Source organism: Amblyomma americanum, chromosome 1 (assembly GCF_052857255.1).
Source record: "Amblyomma americanum isolate KBUSLIRL-KWMA chromosome 1, ASM5285725v1, whole genome shotgun sequence".
In the NCBI taxonomy this organism is placed as follows: Eukaryota; Metazoa; Arthropoda; class Arachnida; order Ixodida; family Ixodidae; genus Amblyomma; species Amblyomma americanum.
The window spans coordinates 264354565-264380698 of NC_135497.1; the positions used below are offsets into that span (position 1 = coordinate 264354565).

The following is a 26134-nucleotide window of genomic DNA, read 5'->3' on the forward strand; positions in this document are numbered from 1 at the left end:
CCTAATGCCGGGGCCGGTTGAAGATGTTCTGTCAAGCGTGCCTAAAGTCCGGGGAGGTCGGGATCGGCCTTTATTTTCCTGCAGCAGCCGTATGGCCGGCAGGATCGTAATACCGCGACGAAGGCCACGCGCGCACTTGGGTGCCTCGATGGGCAATCGCGGAGGCGAGCGGACATCCGGCACCCTAGCGGATGGATAGATGGAAGATAGGAGCGTCCCCTTTCAAGCGGGGAGGTGGCAGTTGCCGTAATGTTGGGCTTTATTTCTTTATATTTCTTTAATTCGATGTTAGCGGTCTGTAAATTCCCTCTCCTAGCGGTCGCGCCGGGAAAAACCAAGAGGGGAGGGATACAAAGGGAGAGAGCAGAAAGGAAGAGAATCCAGAAGAATGAGCTAGAATGGATGGATTAGGGTGAACCCTTTAAATCGTGTTGTGGTTCAAACCACCTAGCCATCACTTGTGAAATTTTACTCTTGTTTTGATTTTAGCCACCAGTCAGATAACCTTCACTTGGTCGCTTCTACCCGCCTAAAATTTTTCCTTCACTGTCCTTACACCCCAATGCATTTATTAAATTAACCCCGCTGCTTTCCACTGCAGGTTGAAGGCCTTTGCAGAAGCAGAAGCAGCGCGCACTGCGGTTGTTTCGCGAAACACTGATCGAGGACAGTTGGAGAGCTTATTTAGGGTGAAATTCTCGGTAAATAATTCTTTGACCCCACCTTGGGTACAAAAAAATTCGGAGGAAACAAGCTGCCATGACAGGCGCAGTCTCATCGCCGACCTCAACTTCCTATATTCCGAGGGACTGTATAGCTCTGCCTTTAAGGTATGACGTAATAGCGTTAATGTCACCCTTGAGTGAGCCGGGGAACTATGCATATTACTTCGCAGACAAACCCACTGTCGGATAAGGCAGGCAACGCCTCTGTTTAACCAAGTCAAACAAACATGCATCGAGGTATGCAAACATGCATACGGATAGCGTGTCTGACACTCAGCTTGAGGTCACAGGTTAGATTCCCTTCTAGTTACCTCAATTTTCTTTTCAGGGCAATTAAATTACAATCTTCTATGTTTAAGTGACGATTGAGTCATGCTGCGAAGCTATGCTCACAATTTATCTGGTGTTTTAAACACTTTTCAATTCCGCAGCTCTATGTAACATCAGAAACTTTTTGAGCAATCCCGATTTTCTCGACACACCACCGCCAACTACGTCAAGGGGTTCTCCGCCGAACGGAACCCCTCTGACACAATCGCGCTACAAGCGTAGCTGCTTATAAACCATATGCTGTTCGCTCTAAATATGAAGTGTTCTAAGTTATTGCGACAAGCGATGACTTAGTTAGTTACAACGAGTTATTTTTTACGCGTGTGCAATTATCTATTTTTTTAACACAATAGCGTTAAAGACACCGTTACGCAGAAGTCCGGTGTTGGCGGCGGCGTCGTTGTGAGCGAAAAATGGGGTAGCGTAAGGTGGTCCATGTGGCCAACCCCCTATGAAGCAACCTATGTTGGCCATCTACACAGTCTGCCCACCGGATTGTGGGCAAACTGACCTACGTGGCAGGTGGATGGTAAATTAACGATTGATTGCGATAGATTGCTCGAAAAGAGCAACTTGGGTGTCACAAGCCCCACCGTTGGCAGCGTCTGCCATCGCCCGACAGTGGCGCATCGCTTAACCGCTGCACCAATGAAGAAGGTGTTTTGTGAGCACTCACAGGGATCTTTGAATGTAAGGTCTAGGATGACCAATTCCGCATATATTTGCATTAACTCATTAACACTATCGTATCATATCGTTAAGACGGAACGTAAGTGTCCTCTCCAATTTTTTCTCTTAGTCATTGTTTGTCATGTTCTGGGTTATTTGGAAATGTTAGTATTGATATCGCAGGTTTATTTGTAGGCAGAGCTAATTTTGAATGACCTTAAACATTTTTAATGCTGTATACCTGAAATCGTTTATTTTGTTTTATTTTTTCTAATATTCTGCTCAAGTGCGTGGGAGCTCGACTGCATTCCTTATTTAGAGTTTGCGAGAGACGGTGTAAGCCAGGTTTCAGCCCTCGAACCTTACACTACCTTCCATAAAACTTGAACGTTGCTTTTTGAGAAAGATGGCTCGCACTACCAACAAGACAACTTCGGCAAATTTTTCTGCCATTCTTAATCCAGCATGTTCGGGGAATGCTGGGTGAGGAATCCTGAAAATAGGGCGTGATAACCGCTCTGGGCGTTGAAAACAAATTTTGCGGTCTCTGTCCCTTTGCCTATCTTATCTATTTATACTATCTAATTCCACCTGGTGTTGGACGAGTGCGGCGCCGAGGCCGATGTTCCTGGTGCCGGTGATGACTTCGGTGTCAGCCACTTCATTAAAGTGCGCAAGAACAGGGGTTGTTTGCACTCGTTTGCGCAGCTCGGCAAAAGCCCTCTGTGGCTCGGCGGCCCACACGAACTGTGTACCAACGCGCGTGACGCGGTACAGGGGTGCGGCAATCTTGGATAAGTCGGCTATGAAGCGGCGGTAGTATGCACATGGACCCAGAAAGCGTTGGACACTTTTCTTGGTTGTAGGAACGGGAAAATCAGCGACAGCCGCAGTGTTCTCGGGGTAGGGCTTAACACCATTGGCACTCACAAGATTACCAAGAAGCTTCAACTCTTTGTATTAAATGTGGAACTTCTCGGGCTTGAGCGTTAAGTCGGCCGACCAAAGGGCATCTAATCAAGTGCGCAGGCATTCAAGGCGTTCGGCAAAGGTTTCGGCAAACACGACATCATCGAGATAAACCAAACAAGTTTGCCATTTGTATCCAGCGAGAACTGTATCCATCATGCGCCGGGAAGTTGCCGGCGCTGAACAGAGCCCAAAAGGCAGTACTTTAAATTCGTACAGCCCGTCGGGGTTAACTAAATACGTTTTTTCGGGGTCCCGCTCGTCGACCTCTATCTGCCAGTACCCGCTCTTTAAGTAAATTGAGGAGAAGTACTGGACGCGATGAAGTCTCTCGAGCGAGTAGTCGATACGGGGCAGCGGTATAGATGTCTTTTTTAGTGATGTTGTTCAGCTTTCGTTAACCAACACAGAATCGGAAGGTCCCATCCTTTTTCTTCACCAGCATGGCAGGTGACGACCACGGGTTGCTTGAAAGTTTAATGATTCCACCAGAAAGCATCTCCTTCACCTGCCTTTGGATCACGTCACGTTTCATCGATTAGATACGATACGGCTGCTGGCGGATAGGGCTGGCATCGTCGGGCGTAATGATGCGGTGCTTCAGAAGAGCCGTTTGCCGCACTTTCAACGAGTAGGAGGGCACGGAGTCCTCGCTGCCGAGTCGCCGAGAGGTGCGGCGTGATATCAAGGCCGTCAAAGGACGGGCGCACAGGTTCAACAGCTTCAAACGCAAAACATTCAGAAATCTCCGGCAAGGGGTCAGCGAATGCGATCGCAGTAGCACGAAAAAGATGCCAGGGTTCGTCAGTGACGTTAGCCACAAGGAGCTCAGGCCAGCCGTCGCGGAGATGGATGAGGCTTCGCGCTGAGCAGATGCCGTGGGTGAGCAAAAGGGACCGGTTGCCTTCGGCGACAGCTTTGCCGTGACGTTCTCCATCGCAGTAAACACTCATAAAAACACTGGAACGTGGCGAAATCCAAACACTGTCGGCGGAAATGTGAAAGGCGGCGCGACGTTGACTGTCCTCTATGTAAAGATCTGCTTTCTCGGTCGAAAATGGGACAGTGCGCTTTCGGAGGTCAGTAATAGCTGTATAATCCCGGAGAAAATCAACGCCAAGGATACAGTCACCGGAGCAGTCTGGTAGAACTGGGCAGCTGACGAGAAATGTAGAGCTGCGAATTTGGACCCTTGCCGTGCACAGGCCAAGCGGAGTTGCGACATGTCCGCCAATCGTTCGGATATGCGTGCCAGACCACGGCGTCATTGCCTTTTTAAGAAGCGCCACTAGTTTTCTGCTTCAAATCAAGAAATCAGCGCCAGTGTCCACCAAAGCGCTAATCTTATAGCCGTCGAGGAGCGCGGGTGTATCCAGCGAGAATCCATTTTCGAGTTCAGTATCTGCCTTCGACGCCTTTAAGTCACGGTCGGTCGCTGTTCGCGCTTTCGTGGGGTATTGTTCGCATCGACTGCCAGGGGCCTCGCCCGTGGAGATCGCTGACTTTAGTTTTCCCGGCGGGGGCTTGGCGGCCGTCGCTGCGCCATCCGGGAGGAGCTTTGGGGCTTCGTCGAAGGTCGGCGTGGAGACGGAGATCAGGACTACCGCCTGGAAATTGTCGCCATGCGCTGCTGGGGCACGTAGTCCTCTATCTCGCGGGTCGGTGACTAAATGGGGGGGGGGGGAGGTGAGCAGATCATGTAGACGGGAAACTCGTAGAGTCCAAGGTGTCAGTATCGGCAAGCCGCATGCTCTCTCGCGCTGAAACAACCTTTTATACTACGAAAAAGGAATGCCTCGCGGTTGTGTGGGCAGCCATCAAATTTCGTCCTTACCTCTACGGCCGTCCACTCAAAGTGGTTACCGACCACCATTCTTTGTGCTGACTGGCCAATCTTCGCGAGCCATCGGGGCGCCTAGCCCGATGGAGCCTCCGTCTGCATGAATTCGACAGCACTATTGAGCTCAAATCTGGCGAGACGGACGCAGACGCTTACGCACTTCTGCGCACACCCGATGAGAGCATGGAGGACGAGAGTTGTTTTCTTGGAGTTGTCAGTGACTTCGACTTAAGACCCGACAGCGAGCTGACCCAGACCTTCGACCTGTCATTGATTATCTAGAGGGCCGAGCTGCTGACGTACGTCGACAGTTTGATCAAGTCGGCATCGATCTGCGGGGCCCATTTCCTTTGTGATAGGCCGGTCACAAATAGATTATAGTCGCGACTGACCACTTAACAAGGTATGCGAAAACTAAGGCGGTGCCGCGTGGCACGTCATGTGAGATCGCCCAGTTTTTATGCAGCAAATCGTGTTGCGTCATGGTGCACCGTCCTAAATAATCACTGACCGATCGAAGCATGGCGTTTACGGTGCAGCTCATGCGGGACGTGTTTGAGCTCAGTCACACCAGTCATCGCAAAACCACTGCCTATCACCCACAGACGAACGGTCTCACAGAGGGACTTAGCAGAACAATCTCCGACATGATCGCAATGTGCATAGACTCGCAGCACAAAACCTGGGACGAGATTCTCCCGTACGTCACGTACGCCTACAACACGGCCACCCAAGAGACGACCCGCTTTACATCATTTCGTCTGGTCTACGCACGTGACGTTCAGACGATGCTGGATGCCATGCTTCCGTGCTGCACTGATAACCACCCGCTCATGCCAGACGCCGAGCAGTTCGCTCAGCGCGCCGAAGAAGCACGTAAACTGGCCCGTATTCACATTCAGCGGCAGCAGGGCACGGATGCGCGCCGCTACAACCTCCGTCATCGGCATGTAACATACCATCCCGGCGACCAAATTTGGATGTGGACCCCGCTACATCTCCCAGGCTTGTCTGAAAAACTGATGTGCTGTTACTTCGGACCTTAGAGTTTTGTGCCGTTTCACGGAAGTGACCTACGAACTCTGTCTTCTGTCTGTGAATTTTGTCGCCCTGTCTTCCGTCATACTATTTATCTACTTATATTATAATATCTATTTTTTAATCAATACTGCAGCCCAATGGCTAAGGAGGGTGGAAAAATAAGAATAAAAAACACATAAGGAATGTTAGTGCAATACAGAAAATAAGCGCTATCTGACATGGAATTAAAAAAAAAAACACCTGGAAGCAGCGAAAGGCAACGAACGGGGCGCGATATAGGATTTTTTTTTTTCTGGAAAAGTAAAAATGCAGATAGCCAGTTTTGTGCCGAACAGCTTGTTTTACTGGACAAATATACGAGTAAGCAGATAATCCCACTCGTTGCGCATGGATACCTCTACATGGCCTTGGAGTAGCATGCCAGGCTGACAACCAGCCAGACCTCTCCTGTTCCATTGAAGTCCTTCCCTCCCTCTTCCTCCTCTACATGCCAATGAAAATACAAAAAAAAATTGGAACATGTCTATATTCTAAATAATGTGCCCAGGTTCGTTCAGGAGCTCTGTGCGGCATTCAGCATCACGACACTGTTTTCTTGAGAGACGAGGACGAAGGCATAGCTCGCCCGCTTGCACATTAACAGGCACACATACAACCCTGGTACATGCAACCTAGAGATGACAAAATGAACACCGGCGTCCTACTGTGAATTGCGGTGCGACAGCCTTTGTCGTCGCCGAAGCACACGGCAGAGCAGGTACCGCCCGGTCACCGGGTTAGCTGTCCGCAAGCAACCGGTTCACGGTCATGTCCCGGATACCCGAAGGGTGGTACCAACAGGCTACAGTGAGTCGGCAGGCCGCCTGGCTACCGGGAGGCTGGAGCCAGCGGGCAGGGTAGCGTGGTGTTGCGCGGGCAGCCAGACCCCTGACCTCAATGCCCGGCCAGTGCAGGCTAGCTGGCCTTGGGGAAACGCCAAGCTCCTAAGGACGTCCCGCCACCTAGCCACACACTGCCTCAACTGTCTCGAAGCCGAGCTCAACGTTCGATCGTGTACGCGCACCGGCTCGCCTTGCACGCGGCCACTTTTGCTGTCTGCCCGGAACCCATAGTGGCACAACCCACTTCAACACAATGTCAATCCAACAAAAAAAGAACACACGCCCTCGGAGCCCAACACCATTGTGTGGAGCATGGCGTCATTCCAATGCCTGATAGTGCCCACAAAGATCGAGTATTTGAAAAGGCTGGTGGTGTGGTAAGGATTGTCGTTAAGCTGTATTCATGAATGGAAGTGAATTTCGGTTATACCTGGAAGGCTTAGTATGCAGTACGGGAGTCGCTGACCGCTAGGTGGGGCTTTTGTCGTGGCGTATCGCGCAAGTCGGCCCGAAGAATGCAGTGATGACACATTAGACACCTTTAGCATACCGTGTACCGTGTTACCGTGACCGGAGTACCGGAATCCCGCCCATCGACAACAAGTATGCGTTGATTGGTCCCGATGCGGAAGGCTAGCGCGCAGCTAGCCACTGTAGCGCATACAGTGGATGGATGGATGGTTGGATGGACGGACGGACGGACGGACGGACGGACGGACGGACGGATGGATGGATGGATGGATGGATGGATGGATGGATGGATGGATGGATGGATGGATGGATGGATGGATGGATGGATGGATGGACGGATGGACGGACGGATGGATGAATGGATGGACGGACGGACAGACGGACGGATGGACGGATGGATGGATGGATTGATGGACGGATGGATGGACGGATGGACGGACGGACGGATGGAAGGGCTGAACAATTCAAATTGGGTGGTGGCTCAAGCCACCTAGCCATGGCTTATGAAATTTTACTCTGGTCTCGATTTTAGCCACTCAGATAACCTTCGCTTGGTTACTTCTACCCGCTTAAAATCTACTTTCCCTTCACTGTCCTTAAACCCCAATGCATTAGATGCCTTGCAGTTGCCCACTGCCTTGCAGCTGGCGAGTACCTGGTGCCATCTGGCGGCCTCTAGGCTATCTGCACATGCGCAGTGACGGCGCGTGGGCTCCCGGTACTCCGGTCAGGGTAGCGGTAGTACGGTATGCTAAAGGTGTATATTAATGGGGGCAGAAATTGAGCTTTAGGTGCCGGGGTTGGAAGGGGCTTAGGACGGCGTGGGGAGAGTTCAGCTGTACTCCGGACGCCGAACGACGAGCAGCTAGCTCCGCTGACTGCTAGAACGCTCCGGGAGATGTGCAGTTGTTGGCTATTGATGCTTTCTACTTACTCTAAATAAATTCAGTGAGTTAAGTTTTCATGAACTGGATAAAGTGTGATAATTTATGATTAGGCCATCGAGCAGCCGCAGTGGCGCACAGTTACAACACTAATCGCAATGAAGAATCACACTGATTGCCACTCTGAAAAATAGAATACAGAAAAATCGCTCGCTTTTTCTTTACAGCGCTTCATGCGGTGACACCAGGACGTCTCGAGAGCAGAGATTGATTGATTGAATAACTTTTATTTCCATCAGAAAAAACGTTTCTCCCCGCCACCGGCACGCAGCACTGCGAGACGGGGAGTTGCGCGTCCGCGGTTAGAGACTGGTTAGCAGTCCTTGACTGGTAGCGGCCTCTTCCGCAGGATAGATGGTGGTGCGCTGGAGCTCAGGGTCCGGGCTTCTTAGCATAGCCTCCCAGGCTTATCTACTATCAATAATTTTGCCCGCTCCGGGAGAATATGGGCACTCCAAAATTATGTGGTCGAGGGTCCTACTTTTGGCATGTATTAAAAAAAAAGAATCCTTCTCGAGGGCGGCTGCGTTTGTCACGTGATCACAGCGAACCAATTAGACGGCATTGCCGACATTATGTTTTTCAGGGGGTACTGCCAGCTTCTGGTAATATATAGCCGCTTTCTTTATTTGGGCATGCCCAATAAATGCCGAAAGCAAGTAGCCATATGGTTTCTTTTTCGTGCTGCAGCTGCTCGCAACGCTGGATAATTTCTAAAATGAATCAGTTGCGTTTATGCTAATTACAGTTTTTCGCATGTTAATGCTAATTAGTTCGCCTTATTCGGTTCTGGCTAAGAGTAGTGGGTGGATCTTGCCTGATGCCGCCATCTAGTAGCCATCATGGCCAGGTTGATGGTGGACCGGCAGACCATATATAGCGCGCGCGCTCATTACAGGGCTCTTCACGACTGGACAGCACTGCTTTGCAGATGTAAGGGTGTCATTTGTGGAATGTACTTGTTTTGTATATTTGCTAATATTCTCGATGTACTTTTTCCATTTCTTTTTTTTTCATGAACATGCGTTAGCCTTGCTAGCTAGGGCCCCCATCGCACTACTAAGAAATTGCTTGCAAATCGTGGCTCGTGTCCAACTCCTGCCTTGTTCTTCAATTTCATTGCAGTGCTACAGATGCTACAAACGCACCAACTTCTGGCACTGGACCAGTTCTACCAGCGTCATTGTCTCTACTCAGACAGAAACAGTGCCTGAGGTAAGCCTGACGCATCGCGAGCAAAATCGCTGATACGCCATCGCGTTCAAGCACTACAGACTGTTAGCAGATACACACCGGAAGGTGCAAGGAGGTTGATCGGGTCGTAAAGACAACAAATCCGGGCCATAGATCAGTTGCAGAGCCCCCCTTCAAGGGCAATGTCCCTCCGTTAGTCAGTTGTATCCTTCTATAGGACAATTCTGCCTCCCTACGTTCTGAGTGTGTGAGGGTCAGAGATGCCGGAGGACGTCGAATAGCGACAGAAGTACGTTTGGAGGTCAAGAATCGCACATTCGGCAGAACTGGTGCTCACCCTCTATGGAGGCCTGAATAGGAGCTCGACTCTATCGCCATGAATTCCCCCGCTGTTCCCACTCCTCTTTAGCCTTCAGCTCTCACAACCAGTTCCCAATAAACAAATTTCCTTTCCCTGCATCGCATCTTGCCCATCTTTTCTAAGGCAGAGTAAGGGAATCTTCCCGGACACGCTACCCGGAAATGTGGTTTATCTCGGGTAGCTTCTTCTCTTCGTTTATATTTTCACCTACATGTGTAACAATTACTATTGTCCTCCCTTAATAATAATTGGTTTTGGGGGAAAGGAAATGGCGCAGCATCTGTCTCGTATATCGTTGGACACCTGAACAGCGCCTTAAGGGAAGGGATAAAGGAAGGAGTGAAAGAAGAAAGAGGTGCCCTAGTGGAGGGCTCCGCAATAATTTCGACCACCTGGGGATCTTTAACGTGCACTGATATCGCACAGCACACAGGCGCCTTAGCGTTTTGCCTCCATAAAAACGCAGCCGCTGCGGTCGCGTTGGAACCAGGGAACTCCGTATCTGTAGCCGAGCGCCCTAACCACTGAGCCACCGCGGCGGGTAATTGTCCTCTCTTATAGACATGTTAATTAACATCTAATATTGCTTTGATGCTTTTGTGAGAAAGCGGTGCAGGTGGAGGCCTACTATTTTTTTATTTTTTTATGGCAGCCACAACACACTGTTACTACATAGTAAAGCCCATTATACTTTGCGACACGGGCCGGGGAACTTAATTTTCATTAATTTATCCATCCCATCGTAGTATCTACCACTGCACTGTATGTATCTCCATGAGCCATTCAGTGACCACGGCTGGCGTGGGCAGCCCTACCCTGACACTAAAAGAATAGTCCCGCACACAGCGCTATGAGCACGTGAGACACGGGTTGCTTTAAACAGCCTCTGAAAAAGCTCCTTCTGTGGGTCTCAATTCTGCTTTTGCAGAGTGCCCTGAAGACTCGGACGTAATTGAAACTCATGCCGAGACTCATACCTTGACGTTTGAGTTTCGTGCATAAAAACTCTGCGTGTTCGGTGCTTTGTTTGCATTTTGACACCACCTGCTTCATTGTTGATGTTGTATTGATGCTTAGTGAGCAGTGAATCGGGAAGCACTGCTGCTTTAAAGGGCGGCTCTTCATAAGAAATATATATTGCTGCAAACAAATCTTGTTTCTTTTTATATTCTTATCGCCGTCGTCACGCGGCTTTTATCAGTCTCTCTTCGTTTTGCGCCATGGAGATGGGGGTTTGATCCTGGCCGCGGCGGCCGTATTTTGAATGGAAGTGAAATGCACAAGGCGCCCCTGCTCTGTGCGGTGTCAGTGCACGTAAGAACCTCAGGCGGTCTGGTCTACATTAATTCAGAGCCCGCCACTATACGGCGTCCCTCTTAGCCCTTGTGTCAGTTTCGTATGTTAGACAACACAATTTATAACTCGTTTGCAGCCGCCAACTAATCTAATTTATTCTTTCGCAGTTCTCGCTGTGGAGATATCTCGGCACACGGGAGCTTGCCGATGTGGAAATAGTCGTCCACTGGGAACATGCTCCCGAACAGCACGCATCTTTCAAAGCGCATCGCATGATCCTGGCCCTGCAGAACGTCGTCTTCAGGGCCATGTTTTTTGGGCACTTCGCCAGAGAAGATCGCCTCACTATTATGGACATGCATCCGGACGGCGTTGAAGGGCTGCTACGGTAGAACCTCCCTTCGCTCACGCTTCATTTATGAATTTTGCTCAAAAGCACTTGATGGCCTGTAATTCGTATTACATGCAGAAATATAAGCTTGATTCTATTGCAGTCTATTCTAACGACATCTGTAGAGGGGCCATCGAAATAACATGCAAGTAAAGAGGGGAATGCGATAAGTTAACACTTCATCACTAAAACAAAATTTGAAATGCCAGCTAAGAAACCAAACATAGCAAATACCGTGAAAGAGAAGAGTATCAGGACTCAGTGCTGTGCGTTAGGCGCCAAACAAGGCGAAGTACGGCTCTGAACCCTGACTCCTCCAAGCCTGCTTGACGTGCGGCCCACACTCTGGTCTCATCCACAGTTACCGTACTGATTCTATGAAACTTAAGCTCGCTGCCTGCTCCGTTATTCTCTCTAACGGCCCTGATGTGATCGTCCGCAGGCATCCCTAATAAAAGTTGTAAGGTCACGTGATGACGTTCTCCATTACACTGCCATTAACAGCCATAGATTTTTGTCGTGTCCTAATCCATGCATGTTCCAACCAGCAAATGTCGCATTCATAACTTGGTTAAAGGATTACTTATTGGAAAGGTCTTTTTCCTTGGCGATATTTAATCAAGGGAACGACGTTTTGGCGAACGGCCTGCTTGTTTGAACGCTAATTCCATAGCATGCTGGTTACGGTACCCTGCCGCCCAGAAACCATTACTGCCCACAACCAGAGCTTTGCCTTTATGTTTTATCTCAATAGACTACAGGAAGCGTTTCCTGCTTCTCACTCAAATAAGAATAAAGTGGGACGATTCTGTTACACTTTTGCTTTTGTAAGACGACAACGGGTCCTATTATGCTCACCTGCTCTGCGACGCAGGTATTTCTACAGAGAACAGCTCCAGGTGGAAAGCGTTCACCAGGCGACCTGCACCCGCAGCGTTGCAGTCAAATACATGGTGCCTGAATTGGCAGCCAGGTGCGTCGCATACGTGGAGCGCTATATGGAGCCCGATGACGTATGTCCGTTTCTGGACTACATCCTGACGATGTGCGAAGACGGCGTGGACGGGTCCGCCAAGGCCGTCCTCCACAACAATGGCCTCTTCGTTCTCGCGTCGAAGACGTTCGAATCCTGCCTGTTATACACCGCGAACTACATTCTCGACAACGTGCACAATGCACCCGAGATGTCGGTGCTGCAAGCCGTCCACGCTTGCGGCCGCAGGCAGTGTCTCGAGAGAGCAAAGGATGACAGAGAGCCAGCTGGCCTCCGTTCCGTGGTGCGGCCTTTCTTCCTCAAGCTCCGGTTTCTCGTGCTCACGGTGACCGAGTTTGTTCGCGGTCCTAACCGGGGGGTATGCTGAACGCGGGGGAATCTCTGGCCATCCTTTGCAACATCATCGAGGAGGACTCGCTGCCCATGCCGGCTGATTTCTGCACCGTACGCACACAGCGCGTTTAGTGGCGGATTCCGTTGATGGCACGCCCCGGAGCAAGTCGGCTTTGTGAACAAAACGCCGTTTCATTCAGAAAAGCAAGGACATGTAATTTACAGTCACAAAAATTAGTGCTTGGAACGGAAACACGACCTTCGGCGAGGGCTGCTTGATTAGTGCTTTGACATTTTCTCGAATTTTCGCCTTTAACGTTCGTTTCGCATTGTAACATGTCCTAGCGACTAAAACAATATGAATCAAGAAAGCGGGTTAAACGTTTTTGTTCCTTAAATCTTGGTACCGCAGTTGAATCTCACTCGGTCATTAGATATATTTTGTTTAGCACTCGTGCCTCATCGTGTTCATAATTGTCCGGCTGCATCGTTAAGCTGTTTTTCAATAAAATTTCGAAGACACCCAGTAGGGAAACTGGGGACCAGTTAGTTGATGGTGATTTAGTGGACAGAGTGAGAGTGCGAGAAATATGAGGATGAGAAGCACTGACCCAAGCGCGGTGTGTCTGTCGTCTCGTCCTTTTTCATGCGCTGCCTTTTTTTCCCATGTAATGCCACATGCGTGGTCCAAAAGCTTTTTCCAGGCGACATTAAGAAAATTCTCTAGCAGTGGTGCCGGGTTGAACAAAGCCCTGGCATTACTTGCCTTCTTGAACTCTAATCCTGTCTTCGTGTTCTGCGTGGCTGCCGCCGAATCGGACACAACTTTCTGCGCCATCTCCCAGCACGGGCTGTCCTTAAGGAGCAATGACGTGATAATTGCAGCAACACGTGCTGCTACATGAGGCTGTGGGATGAGCACGTCGCCCTCGTCGAAGTAGGTCGTGGTGAAGACATACTGATCTTGGGAGTTCTACTTGAAGCTTTGGGTGTTGGAATATGTGTAATGTTACTTAGACCGTCGGCGCAGAATAAAAAGTAATGCTGCAACCCAATTTTTGAAAATTTATTTTAGATATCGCCGCCACGGTGGCTCAGTGATTATGGCGCTCGGCTGCTAACTCGAAAAACGCGGGCTCAATCCGGCAGCGGCGGAAGAATTTCGATGAAGGCGAAATTCTATGCGGTGTGAAACGGTGTCTCAGTATTCGTGCGTACGTGAGAAGGGCAAAAAAACAACAGGAAACCAATCGTCAACGGAGTTCTGTTGCGTTCCATTTAGTGTGCCTTCTCGACGGAAAGTCCTCACAGTGCTGTCTTCTCCCATCTCAGGAAACAAGACTCCGGAGAGCGCTAAAGACCAAAAACCGGAGCACGAAAAAGAAAGCGTGTCTGCGGCCATGGTTGTTTGTTCGAATAAGTTCTCTCGGTAGGACCACTTTCTTCCTGGTAGTTATGAGTTTACCTTCTGAGCACTGTTTAATGTCGCATAGTTGTCCTGTGATCAAATTTCGAACTATTCTCCAAGGAACAAACTGGGATGTCGTATAGAGCTCGGAAACTTCTGATGAAGCGTATAATTTCTTGTCTCTTTCTAAACGCGTATCTCGAATCATTTATCTCAGTCCCTAAGCAAAAACGAACAATCAGGCAGGACAACAGCATGGGCGAACACTGGGCGAAAATTGGCAAAACTAGGCATGAACGGCGGTCCTAAATTGGCATTTAGGCAAAGCGCTACCACTTTGACACATTGGTCTCACTTTCAGGCCAGTTTTGGGCCAACGTTCGGCCAATCTAGGGGCCAACGCAGGCCTGGCGTTCGTTCCGCGACATGGGCCTGTAAAGGCCTCGAATTGGCTTTCTAGATTTCGAACACTGGCATCCAGCTTTCAAACATTAACAGCCAGCTTTAAAACACTTGTATCCTGCTTTCGACAATTGGCACATGCAACATAACCCATTGCCCAATTACTGGAACTGTGTATGTACCATTCAACCTAGCAAATATTCATAAATGAGGGCGCCTAATAATTCCGGAAAAAGACCGGTTTATTGCATCGAGTTGCAAGGATCACGCTTCTAGCGCACGCAGAATGGCTTGCGCTGCTACAAGTAATCCTGGGAATTAATGGAAAGGAGGACCCAAGAGCACGGTGGCAGAGGCTGGAGGAAAAAATTAATTCTTTCATATTACGTGGGAGTGCATACACAATGTAGCTTTCCGATGTAACAAAGAGCCAAATGCGGAGCATTGGGAGGACCGGCTAACCAGCAGTCAGCTCAAGGTCCAAAGAGACCTAGTGAGCCACGCATGCCCGATGGCCACGGACAGTGGTGCCTTGGACTAGGGGCGCCAACCACGCTCAGCCTGGAAGACATCGGCAATCTTCGGGCAAGCAGCAAGACTCCTTTATTAGAGCAATAAAGTTTATTCACTCACTTATTTTCAAGTGGGCTGCGTGCTGATGATTCAGGTTGGACAACACAGCTCGGCAAGATGCTGTAGAACGGCTAAGACATCTATAAAGTGCTTAACGGAGCTGTCCTCCTCTGAACTGATCAGTCATATCTGAAGCAATTGTTGCACTCCTCTTGCAAGACCACTCTTCCACTGCACTCCGGTCCACCTCTTGCACGATGACCTCACAATGCTTCGAGCCTGCAAAGAGAGATGAGGTCACGATGAACCTAAATATGGCCGTCAAAAGACAAATGCAGAAATGATTAAATAACACTGAATTTTGTGAGGCACGGTCGGCGTGAAAACACTCGACACAATTTTACAGGATACTTTGTAACAACTGGCACCGCATTTTTGCACAAAGTGAAAGAAATTTAATTCGCCGTGTACCAATTTGGTGATTTTGAGTTTAATGCGCCGTTTCGCACCTCCAGTAAGATATTCAATGTGAAAAAAAAAAACAAATTTATGTGATATTGAAAGGAATTTGATGCAGAATTTTGTGTTAGTTTAACTACGGATCTCTAAATTGAGAGCGCATTTTTTATTCGAGTAAAGATGCACAGGTTGTTGCATTTCCTCTATATAGAGTCGAAACAGTTTTAAACAAGGGTAGTTTTCTTTTGATGGGGTTCAAAATAAATATACAGGATGGAAAAAAACTAGAACACCTTTTTTTATAATCCAGCAGTTTATCTTAGTCGCTTTCATTGCACGTAATACAGATTGGAAACTGACTTGAAAACCAAACAAAACGCTCGTCTTACATTCCAGAGTAATGCCTTTTTTTTGTTGAGAGATAACTTGGCAAAAGCTTTAACCTTAAATTGCGGATTTCCTATTGCACCTGCAAGTGTGTTAGCCAAAGAGAAACAGCGCGGACGTAGTACACATATCCTCACCGACTGGTCTGTAGTGGAACACAAAACAGTTCCGATTCCTCTGCTGCATAAGCTGTACATGACAAACATATTCCTGAATGCATCGGATGTCAGGTCACATGAATTCAAACCTGCTGTTCGACATTGTAGCGAATGTTCGGTGAATTCATTGCACCAAAGACGAAAAATAAAGTTCTTACCATTCGGGCAGATCTGCACTGAGCACGACGTCAAGCCAGACATTTGGCAATGAGAGCAAGTACATAGAAGTCGTCCTCGTGCTTTGTCTCGTTCTCTGTTCCTACCGAAAAAAGTAAAGCCGCATGTAGTCAAAGCAACACTTACTCCTCAAATCACAATAATTTCCGAACGTATCTCGAGATAAAATATTTGTAATACTTACAAATAAGATATTGCAGGCTAGGGAGGGAACCGCGTCGGAGCTCTTCATATAGTATCAGATGTGGGTTTTCGCTTGCCCAGACTACGAACGGAGCCAGCTCGAGTATGCATGCTCTTTCGTCGCGCTGGTTGTGCGGTTGGACGCCCGCCGTGCCAGACAAGGCAAGACTCGTCCAGTCATGTATGTGTCGTGGCGATGCATAGCGCTGTGACGAATGACAGGGAGACAACGGTGATGTGGGAAGGAGGGGGTGGTGGCTGCAGGGGGTAGAGCCATTTTTTTACACAACTTTTGTGGTCGCAAAAAAAAAGTTTTCAGCTGAAAGGTACAGGAAACAAGGTCATGCCGGAGGGGGGGGGGGGGGGGGGGGGGGGGCGAACGGTGGAGCGGGCTGCTGCGCACGGGAAAAACAGCTAGGACAAAGTGAGTAAAAAGAAAATCGCTTCGAGTAGTAGGGGTTAGCACCCTTGCCTTGAAAAGGGCACGTCCGGAAGATGAGTAGGGGAGATACGAGACTTCAAAAAGGGGACCGGGGCCGAAACAACTGAAAGAGGTTTGGAATTCTCGGAGAATGAGTCATAAGCAGTTTTGAAGGCAAGGGTGTGGAAAACGCGGAAGCATCAAAGTATTTTTGTAAAGCCACAGGAGAAGCATCGTAAAGCAATAAATCAAATATTATGCAAGCAGATTCGCATACGGGACAGGTGCAAAACAAGCTAGGTTAACATGGGCCTAACACCATTTGGCAGTAGAATTATTCGCTGGTAGTCGAAGAATCCTCCAACTTATTGTTGGTTTGGAAATTTCGTGCAAAAAGCTAGAACGAACAAAACTGTGTTGAATAGTGGCTCGAAACTATTTCCGATGCTTTTCATCGATAAAGGTAACCTTCGAAAGCAAAAAAAAATTAATTTTCGAGCAAATAAGTAAAGACGTCTACAAGAGCTATATCCCTCAATGAAAATTACGCAACAGAACAATAAAATGCACAAAAAACAACATTTTGAAACTTTGATGATCTGCAGAAAAGGAAGGAAAAAGCAGATCGAAAAACACAGGGCAAGGCGCGATCACAGGGAACGACGTACGGAAGCGTAGGAATCTCTCACCGCGTGATCGCGTGCGTGTATGAAGCGGCGGGCTAATATTTCACGCGTGCGCTACTTATAAGTCTAAATTACGAGGCCACTGTTTCGTTTCTGGGCGTTACAATAATTGCGCACAAAGTCGGCTTACGGAATGCACTTGCACTAAGTTATTATGTTTTATTTAGAATCTCTATTAAGCATACACCCACTGCGCAGTGTGGCATTGAATTCTCTAGAGTGATGCAAAAAGCGCTTTTTTAATTAAAAAAATTTATGAAATGAGTCATTTGATTTTTTTAGAAGGAAGTCCTCTTTTGCTGGTTTCCAGATAAGCAGAGCGTGCAAAAGCGCTTTCAAATACATAAATTACAAAAAAGGCGGGTTATTCTGCCCAGAAATCGGACAAAGGCGACAGCGTGAGCTCTGTCTGTGCACTTCTAAAGAAAAAAGTATATTTCTTTATTAGCGGCTAGGCTAAGCCATATATAAATACAGAAATCATTACAACTGGGTCATGCCAACGCACATTCGTTAATTACTAAATTTACGAGACATTCTTGAAGGAATCTTAGTGGTTAGTTGCAGCGAACGAACAGAACAGAAGTTGATGGCAGCAGCAGCATTGTTATAAACCAAGCGAATGCGTTTGGAATGCTTCCGAATGCGTTTAGAAATTGTTGCGAAGCACCTTAGAACTCCACTGATCAGCGACGGAGCCCGCGGCAGACGCCGCCGTGCCGCGCCCCGACGGCGTTGACATATACTCCTCCTTTAGTTTCTCCTGTACGAGAGCTCACTTTGGCAGGCGCGATCTGCTGACAGCTTCGGTTTCATTTAGTGTTTTTTTCATAACTCTCCTCTATCTCCGAATGCGCAGTCGGAAAATATTTGTTGTTTATCCAACTTCACGCATGTGCTGCGAAAGTATTCGGTAAGGAAAGATGAATAAACTTAAATTTTTGAACTCGCACAAGCCCAGCCCTGGAGCTCAAGCGAGTTTTAGCGCGTTCGAAAATTATAAACTGCCGAGATGGTACTCGACAATAAAATCAATCTTCTACCCAATATAATTAATGGTACAATGTTCACCAACATCTGCCATGTACCTTTAACACAGGATAAGGGGTGGCAGGCCAAGACCAATACAGCCTGGTTTCGAAAATGTCCTAGTCAATTCTGGCAAATAGTGGGAGAACTCTGGCTAACGTGGCCCACGATAGCCAGATTTCGGAAATCGCTTAGCCATTTCTGGCAAAGAGTGGGAGAACTCTGGCTAACGTGGCCCATGATAACCGGGTTTTGAAAATGGCCTAGCCAATTCTGGCAAACTGTGGGAGAACTCTGGCTAACAGGGCCCATGATATCCATGATTTGATGATGGCATAGCCAATATCAGATGCCCATTGGCAACTCTGGGCCTACTTAGGGCCACGCTTTGCCAGTGGCTTTCTAATATTTGCCCGCTGTGATGTGCTACCTGAGCAGGTGGTAGGCGACTATGGCATAGGCTCCAGGAATAGCAGGGGGAAGGTTTTAGTAAAGTTCGCAGAGAGAAATTATTTGCGCGTCACGAATCTAGGTGAAGCTCTTGGCAATGTAATGAGCAAACACTTTTTAACTTTTGGAAGTTTCGATGGGGCTGACTCCGGACATTTCTAGAAATGCTTACAGCACAGGCTAACAGATACCATGTTTTTGTCTCCAACTAGCCCTGAAGAAATATACAGCCTAATATATAATTTAAAAAACAACTGCTCCTCTGCTTATGATGGTATCAAAGCAGCACCAATAAAAGCAATTTCTGACTTCATATGTGATGTGCGCTGTCATATAGCAAATCTTACTTTAACAACGGTGTTAGATCCGGGGCTTGTAGCAGGCCACCGGTTTTGGGGGATTGCGCTTCGATCCCACCGCTGCCACCAGTTGTTAGATGCGGGCCCCTGGTTCGCCTGTGCCGTCTCTCGCCAAGGTCGGTGTCCCCGGGTTCCGGATCGGGAGACTGCTGTAGTGGGGTTGACGAAGAGATGAGAGGGTCTTCGAGGTGAAGAGATTTACATTTATACAAAGATTGAAAGAGTGAATCGGGAGCTGGCGAACACACGCCAGATCGCTGCTTAAATAGGGTCCGCTGTCCCCAGGTCCCTAGTTGGGGAATCTAGTTCATTAAAAATGCGTCGAATCACTGTGATGTAGATCACGTGTCCAGTCTTCCGGGTCCGCCCCCAGCCACACACTCTTGCCACTTCTGGCAGATTAGTGTCCGCGCTGTCCAGGCTTCAGTGATGAATAGCCCAGCGGTAGTGTGGGGGCGAATGGATCCCACCGCAGTTCGCAGAAGCTTTCACGTATGGGTGTGGGAAAGCACAGTCTAAGTCGAAGTTGTTTTCGAAGCACGAGGGAGACGTTGGCTTAGTCAAACCCGGCCGCATTTGTCACGGCTGATTTGCAGTTCCGCCGCTCGCCGGCTCCATCCCGCCGTCCTCTCCGGGAGAAAAATGTCCCGGGTGGGTCCAGCGTTGAGAACAAAAGACAAGTTCACCAAAGCCGTTCTCAGACAGCGGGGAGCCGTTTCACCCCGTAAACAGCAGGGGGGGGGGGGCGGGAAGGACCCTTGTAGACGCCACCACCTGCACTCGTAGCGCTGCAACCACATCGACGGCCCTTTGAAGCCTCGGTAGATTGATGATTCCCAGTGGCTTTAATATTCTTGGCATGTTGGCGTCTCCAAACGTAACAGCTCCTCCGCGGCCAGGACAATCTCGATCGGCCAGTGGTCACAATCACTGGTCGAGGAGAGATGACTTGAGTTGTAGCGTGGGAGGCCCTTCATCTTGTCTGCAAGCACAGAGTAGAGTACTAAACCTCGGACAACGGAGGCATTAGTCGAAATCAGCCACTCAACATGGCGCCACTCCCCAGGCAGTGCACGAAATTCACCCGAGAGCCGCCAGGCTGTTTTGCAATACTACTGCATTGTCAATGTAAACGTAAGCACAAAATTTTGTAGCTGACAGCAGTAATCTCGGCTACTAAGAACAACTTCCATGTCTGCCAAATTCGCTGCCAAAGCCCGATTCGCCGAACACGGCTTGAAGAGAGGTGGCAAATTTGGAAGCAAAAGAAAAAGGATAATAGGACAACACGCCAAAACAAAGCTAACTAGTACAAAAAAAAATACGAAAAGGCACCGAATTGCCACCGAACGGATACCTCAACTATGGGAATAACCTGCTCAATCCGTCGGCATTGCCATGACATTTGCCCCTTTTGTATCGCACAGAAAAGTTATATTGCTGGAGGGCTAGACTCCATCGAAGCAAGCGGCCATTCTTGGGCGGCATTTGACGCAGCCATGTAAGCGGACAATGATCTGTCTCGAAAGTAAATTTCGCCCCGTAAACATAACAGGCTAGCTTCTGTGCGGCCCAAACCAGACAAGCGCATTCCTTTTCCGAAGCGCTGTAGGCTTCTTCCCTTACGGTTAACTTCCTGCTGGCATAAAGGATAGGGTGCTCCTCATTGTCGTCTCCGACTTGGCTTAATACGACCCCCCATACCCCGGTCGCTGGCGTCACACTGGACCACGAATTCCTTGCTGTAGTCCGGCGCGCGTAACACGGGCCGCGAAACCAGCACGCTCTTCAAGCTCTGAAACGAAATTTCTTTTGCTGCGTCCCAGATAACGCTATTCGGCTTTTCTTTGCGAAGCGCATCGGTCAAAGGACTTGCTAGCTGTGAATAGTTGGGTATGTACCTTTGGTAGTACCCCACCAGACCGAGAAATGACCGTACATCTGTCTTAGTTCGGGGCTGCGGGAATTCAGCGATAGGGGCTATCTTGAGGTCTGACGGTCTCCTCGTCCCTCTACCGACAACATGACCAAGATAGGTGACATGTGAGCAGCCAAAACTACATTTTTCGGCCTTAATGGTTAGCCCAGCGTCCCTCAAACTCGTCAGTACCCTCCTGAGATGGGAAACATGGTCTTCCCAAGAGTTAGAAAAAATGGCCACATCGTCAAGGTAAGGCAGCGCGAAATCCTGCATGTCCTTGAGGATGATGTTCATTAGCTTTGAAAAGCTAAAAGGTGCATTCTTTAGCCCAAAACTGAGCACCAAAGGTCGGAATACCCCCATGGGAGAAATAAATGCTGCATGCCGACTCGCGCTTTCCGAGAGGGGGACTTGCCAGTACCCTCTCACTAGGTTTAGGGTGGAGATGTACTGTGCCGCGCTAACTGTCTCGATCCTTTCTTCGATGTTCGGTATTGGGTACAGCTGGTCCTTTGTTATGGTATTCAGCTTCCCGTAGTCCACGCAAGGTCGCGGATCTTTGCCTGGTGCCTCCACGAGTATCAGCGGGGAGGTGTAGTCGCTCTCTGCTGGCTCTATCACGCCAAGTTCCAGCATGTGCTTTATCTCCGCCTCAATTATTTCTTTCTGCCTTGGAGAAACTCTGTAGGCTTTCGATCTTACTGGATCGGTCGAAGTTAGCTCTATCTCATGCGTGATGAGATTTGTCTTCCCCGGCCGGTCGCTAAAACTCTCCCGGAATTCGCACAGCAGTTGCCTCAATTCTTGGAGTTGCTTTTGTTCTAGATCCATGGTGCTCGCGGATCGGGACACGATTTCCTCTATGCTGTTGGTAGCATTTTCTTTCATGCTGCCTTTCCACTCAGGGTTTTCGGTTTGTAGCTCTTCGGGGATATTTACGGCCATGTTTACAACCCCGCTCCTTTCTACATAGGGCTTCATTAAATTGCAGTGATAGATCTTTATCTGCTGTCCTCTCCCTGGCATTTTCAAAGTGTAGTTGGTTTCTGAAATCTGATCCAAAACTTCCACTGGCCCGTCCCAGTGAACTTCCATCTTATTTTTGCGTGCGGACCTGAGAATAAGCACACGATCCCCTGCCTTGAAGGTTCTCAGTCTAGCATTCTTGTCGTAGTACTTCTTCGCCGTGTCCTGAGCCGTTTTGAGATTTCGATCCACTAGTTCTCGTGTGGCACTCAGTCGGTTTAGTAACTGCAACACATACTCCACTACTGACTGACTCTCTCCTGTCCCCTCCCACATTTCTCTAAGCATCCTAAGCGGGGAACGAAGAGCCCTTCCGTACACTAGTTCTGCAGGAGTGAAGCCCGTCGCTTCGTGCGGTACTGTTCTCAGGGCGAACAGCGTTGCCGGGAGGCAACTTTCCCAATCGTCTTTGTGCTCATAGCAGGAAGCACGTAGCACTCTTTTGAGCACTGAGTGCCACTTCTCGACGCTGTTCGATTGAGGGTGGTAAACGGAGCTATGAATCAACCTCACCCCACACCTCTGTAAGAACGTGGTTGTGAGTGCGCTCGTGAAAACTGTCCCCTGATCAGCCTGAATTTCTGTCGGCAAGCCAATTCGAGCGAAAACGGACAGGAGACCGTCCACTATCTCTGCCGAGCTAAGCTCCTTTAGCGGCACCGCCTCCGGGAACTTGGTAGCAGGGCATATCATAGTGAGTACGTACTTATAGCCTGACTTAGTTCTGGGTAGTGGCCCGACGGTGTCAATGACCAGACGTCGAAAAGGCTCCGAGATAAGTGGCACCAGCTTTAGCGGGGCCTTCCATCTTTCTCCTGGTTTTTCGGTGCGCTGACACGCGTCGCATGACTGCACGTAGCGTTCAGCATCTCGGAAACATCCCGGCCAGTAGTATTCCCCAAGCAGCCTTTCCTTCGTTTTGTTCACACCTAAGTGCCCTGACCAACTGTTTCCGTGACAGAGGCCTAAAAGGTCAGAGCGGTACTTTCAGGCACGACCAGCTGATCAAGCGTCTTCCCCTTTTTGTCCCTGTAATGGCGATACAGCAATCCGACTTTGTGGTGCAATGTCACGTTACGCCTAGCAATACCCTCCTTGGCTATGAAGTGTAACTTTGACAAGCTAGGGTCTCTTTCCTGTTCTGTGATTAAGGAGTCTCTGTCAACGCGCAACAAGCGATCCATGCACAGGGAGGTGGGCAATAACATGGAGCCTGGACTGCACGCTTCTTGTAGGCTGGCATCGATGGGGCTACCTTCGGTAACAGGTTCCTGCTGCTGTTCATGTGCTCGAACTGCATTTTCTTTGCTTGGTTCCGCAATCTCGGGAATTCCCTCCCTCTCACCAGTTGCCTCTGATTCCTGGCTGTACCTAAGCTTGGAAGCAAGCTCGCGTGATTTGGACCTAGTCAGGGCTTTCACTGTCCCCTCAGCCAGCTTCTGACCTCGATCGCAAAGCAGCTGATTTGACTTATTGGAGAATAGATACGGGTACTGCAATGAAACAGCCGACGAGACGGCGGCTTCTGTCACTAGCTCGCCGAACGGGCCGGAAATCACCACCCTTGCCATAGGCAGGCACACACTCTGATTTTCTAGTACCTGTCTTATCCATGCTACTTCCCCAGTAAAGTCTTCCTCCTTGACATATGAGGGGTGAACAATGTCCATTGTTGCCCCGCTGTCCCGAAGGACCCTGCACAATTTTCCATTTACTTGGAGTTCGTGAATATATGGACGCAGAAGTTCCAAGTTCTCATCACTGTCGTTGGCATATGAGAAAGCTAATCGCGTCTTCGTACACCTTGCTGCAATATGTCCAGTTTCCTGACAGTTGAAACAACGGAACGGCTTCCTGGCCTCGAACTCCTTCGTCAATGCTTTCTGAGCTCCGGCCTGCTTGGCACGATCCTCAGTTTTTTCTGGGGCCTGTTTAGTGCCCTCAACTGTCTCGCGATTCCTAAATTGCGATCGATTTTTGGGAATGAAACGCTTCCTTAAACCGAACGCTTTCTTTTCAGACTCGCTTGACTCGGAACTCAGCTTTCTCCGTGTTGCATATTCGTCCGCTAGTTCTGCAGCTTTCTCCACTGTGCTCACATTTTCTCTGTCTTGCACCCATAACTTAACGGCCTCAGGGATACTGTTATAGAACTGCTCGAGGCCTACACATTCGACAACCTTATCTTTGGTGCCATATGCCTCCGCGCCCTTCAACCACTCTGTAAGGTTGGCCTTCAAACTGAATGCGAATTCTGCATAGCTCTCGCTGCTTCTCTTGCTGGCACCTCTGAACCGCTGTCGGAATTCTTCTGCCGAAAGTCGGTACTTTCTTAGCAAGCTCGTTTTCACCTTCTCGTAGTCATCGGCATCTTTCGCGTCAAGCCTCGCGACTATAGTGGCCGCCTCACAGGGTAACACCATTAGTAGCTTTTGTGGCCAGGTCTCCTTAGCGTAACCCCGTTTCTCACACGTCCTCTCGAAATTCACGAGGTAATAACCAAGATCCTCGCCAATCTTATACGGCTGCATCAATCTGTCCATAGGAAACGATTCGGCCTGACTCACTCTCTCTGGAGTCACGCCTCTCGAACTCTCACATTCCAGTTTCTTTTGGTCATTCGCAAGCTGCAACCTTCTGAGCTCCCGTTCCTCTCGCTCGGCCGCTAGCCGTTGGCGCTCATTTTCCTCCTTCTTTCGCTCAGTTTCCTCTCTCTTTCGCTCCGCTTTGAGGAGTTCCCACGTATCGCTAACTGTTTCTGCATTGGCCGTTTCCAAGAGCAATGTGCAAATGTGTGACTTTTTCATCTTCTCCTCTACATCTACACCCAACTCTTCACACAATGACAGCAAATCTGACCTTAGCAACTACATTAGATCCATGTTTACTGTTCCGAGCCTTGAACTTTGCTGCACAAGTGTTGACGTGAGCTACACACACTTGTCTCACTGAACAACTTCCCTCGATTCCCAGCAGTTCAATGTATTAACCCAAACAATTGAAGCCTGGCGAATCTCAAGCAAAGTTCAAGCACTCACCCACGGAAGCAACACCACGCCGCATGGTCGATCCAACCGCTGCCAACCAGTTGTTAGATGCGGGGCTTCTCTCCCGTAGCAGGCCACCGGTGTTGGGGGATTGCGCTTCGATCCCACCGCTGCCACCAGTTGTTAGATGCGGGCCCCTGGTTCGCCTGTGCCGTCTCTCGCCAAGGTCGGTGTCCCCGGGTTCCGGATCGGGAGACTGCTGTAGTGGGGTTGACGAAGAGATGAGAGGGTCTTCGAGGTGAAGAAGAGATTTACATTTATACAAAGATTGAAAGAGTGAATCGGGAGCTGGCGAACACACGCCAGATCGCTGCTTAAATAGGGTCCGCTGTCCCCAGGTCCCTAGTTGGGGAATCTAGTTCATTAAAAATGCGTCGAATCACTGTGATGTAGATCACGTTTCCAGTCTTCCGGGTCCGCCCCCAGCCACACACTCTTGCCACTTCTGGCAGATTAGTGTCCGCGCTGTCCAGGCTTCACTGATGAATAGCCCGAAGGGGGTCCCATTGAGAGCGTCGAAGGTCAGTCACCTGCACTTCACAGCGGTAGTGTGGGGGCGAATGGATCCCACCGCAGTTCGCAGAAGCTTTCACGTATGGGTGTGGGAAAGCACAGTCTAAGTCGAAGTTGTTTTCGAAGCACGAGGGAGACGCTGGCTTAGTCAAACCCGGCCGCATTTGTCACGGCTGATTTGCAGTTCCGCCGCTCGCCGGCTCCCCCCCGCCGTCCCCTCCGGGAGAAAAATGTCCCGGGTGGGTCCGGCGTTGAGAACAAAAGACAAGTTCACCAAAGCCGTTCTCAGACAGCGGGGAGCCGTTTCACCCCGTAAACAGCAGGGGGGGGGGGGGCGGGAAGGACCCTTGTAGACGCCACCACCTGCACTCGTAGCGCTGCAATCACATCGACGGCCCTTTGAAGCCTCGGTAGATTGATGATTCCCAGTGGCTTTAATATTCTTGGCATGTTGGCGTCTCAGAACGTAACAACGGGCATTTTTCCAGAGAACGTG

At 49.3% G+C, this 26134-nt stretch overlaps 1 protein-coding gene and 1 pseudogene across 2 annotated transcripts in view; one reads left to right on the top strand and one right to left on the bottom strand.

The window, feature by feature from the left end:
- The window catches only part of LOC144096837 (uncharacterized), a 29000-nt gene extending 15516 nt beyond the window's left edge, over positions 1 to 13484 (top strand). For both annotated transcript variants that reach the window (XM_077629697.1, XM_077629698.1), the window contains 2 exons: positions 8996 to 9085; positions 10889 to 13484. In XM_077629697.1, the coding sequence (XP_077485823.1) occupies positions 8996 to 9085; positions 10889 to 11113 (315 nt within the window). In that variant the 3' untranslated portion in view covers positions 11114 to 13484. The remainder of the gene's footprint in view (positions 1 to 8995; positions 9086 to 10888) is intronic.
- A 9559-nt stretch (positions 13485 to 23043) lies between these two features.
- Positions 23044 to 24960, bottom strand: LOC144117242 (uncharacterized; annotated as a pseudogene).
- Between the last annotated feature and the right edge of the window lie 1174 nt (positions 24961 to 26134).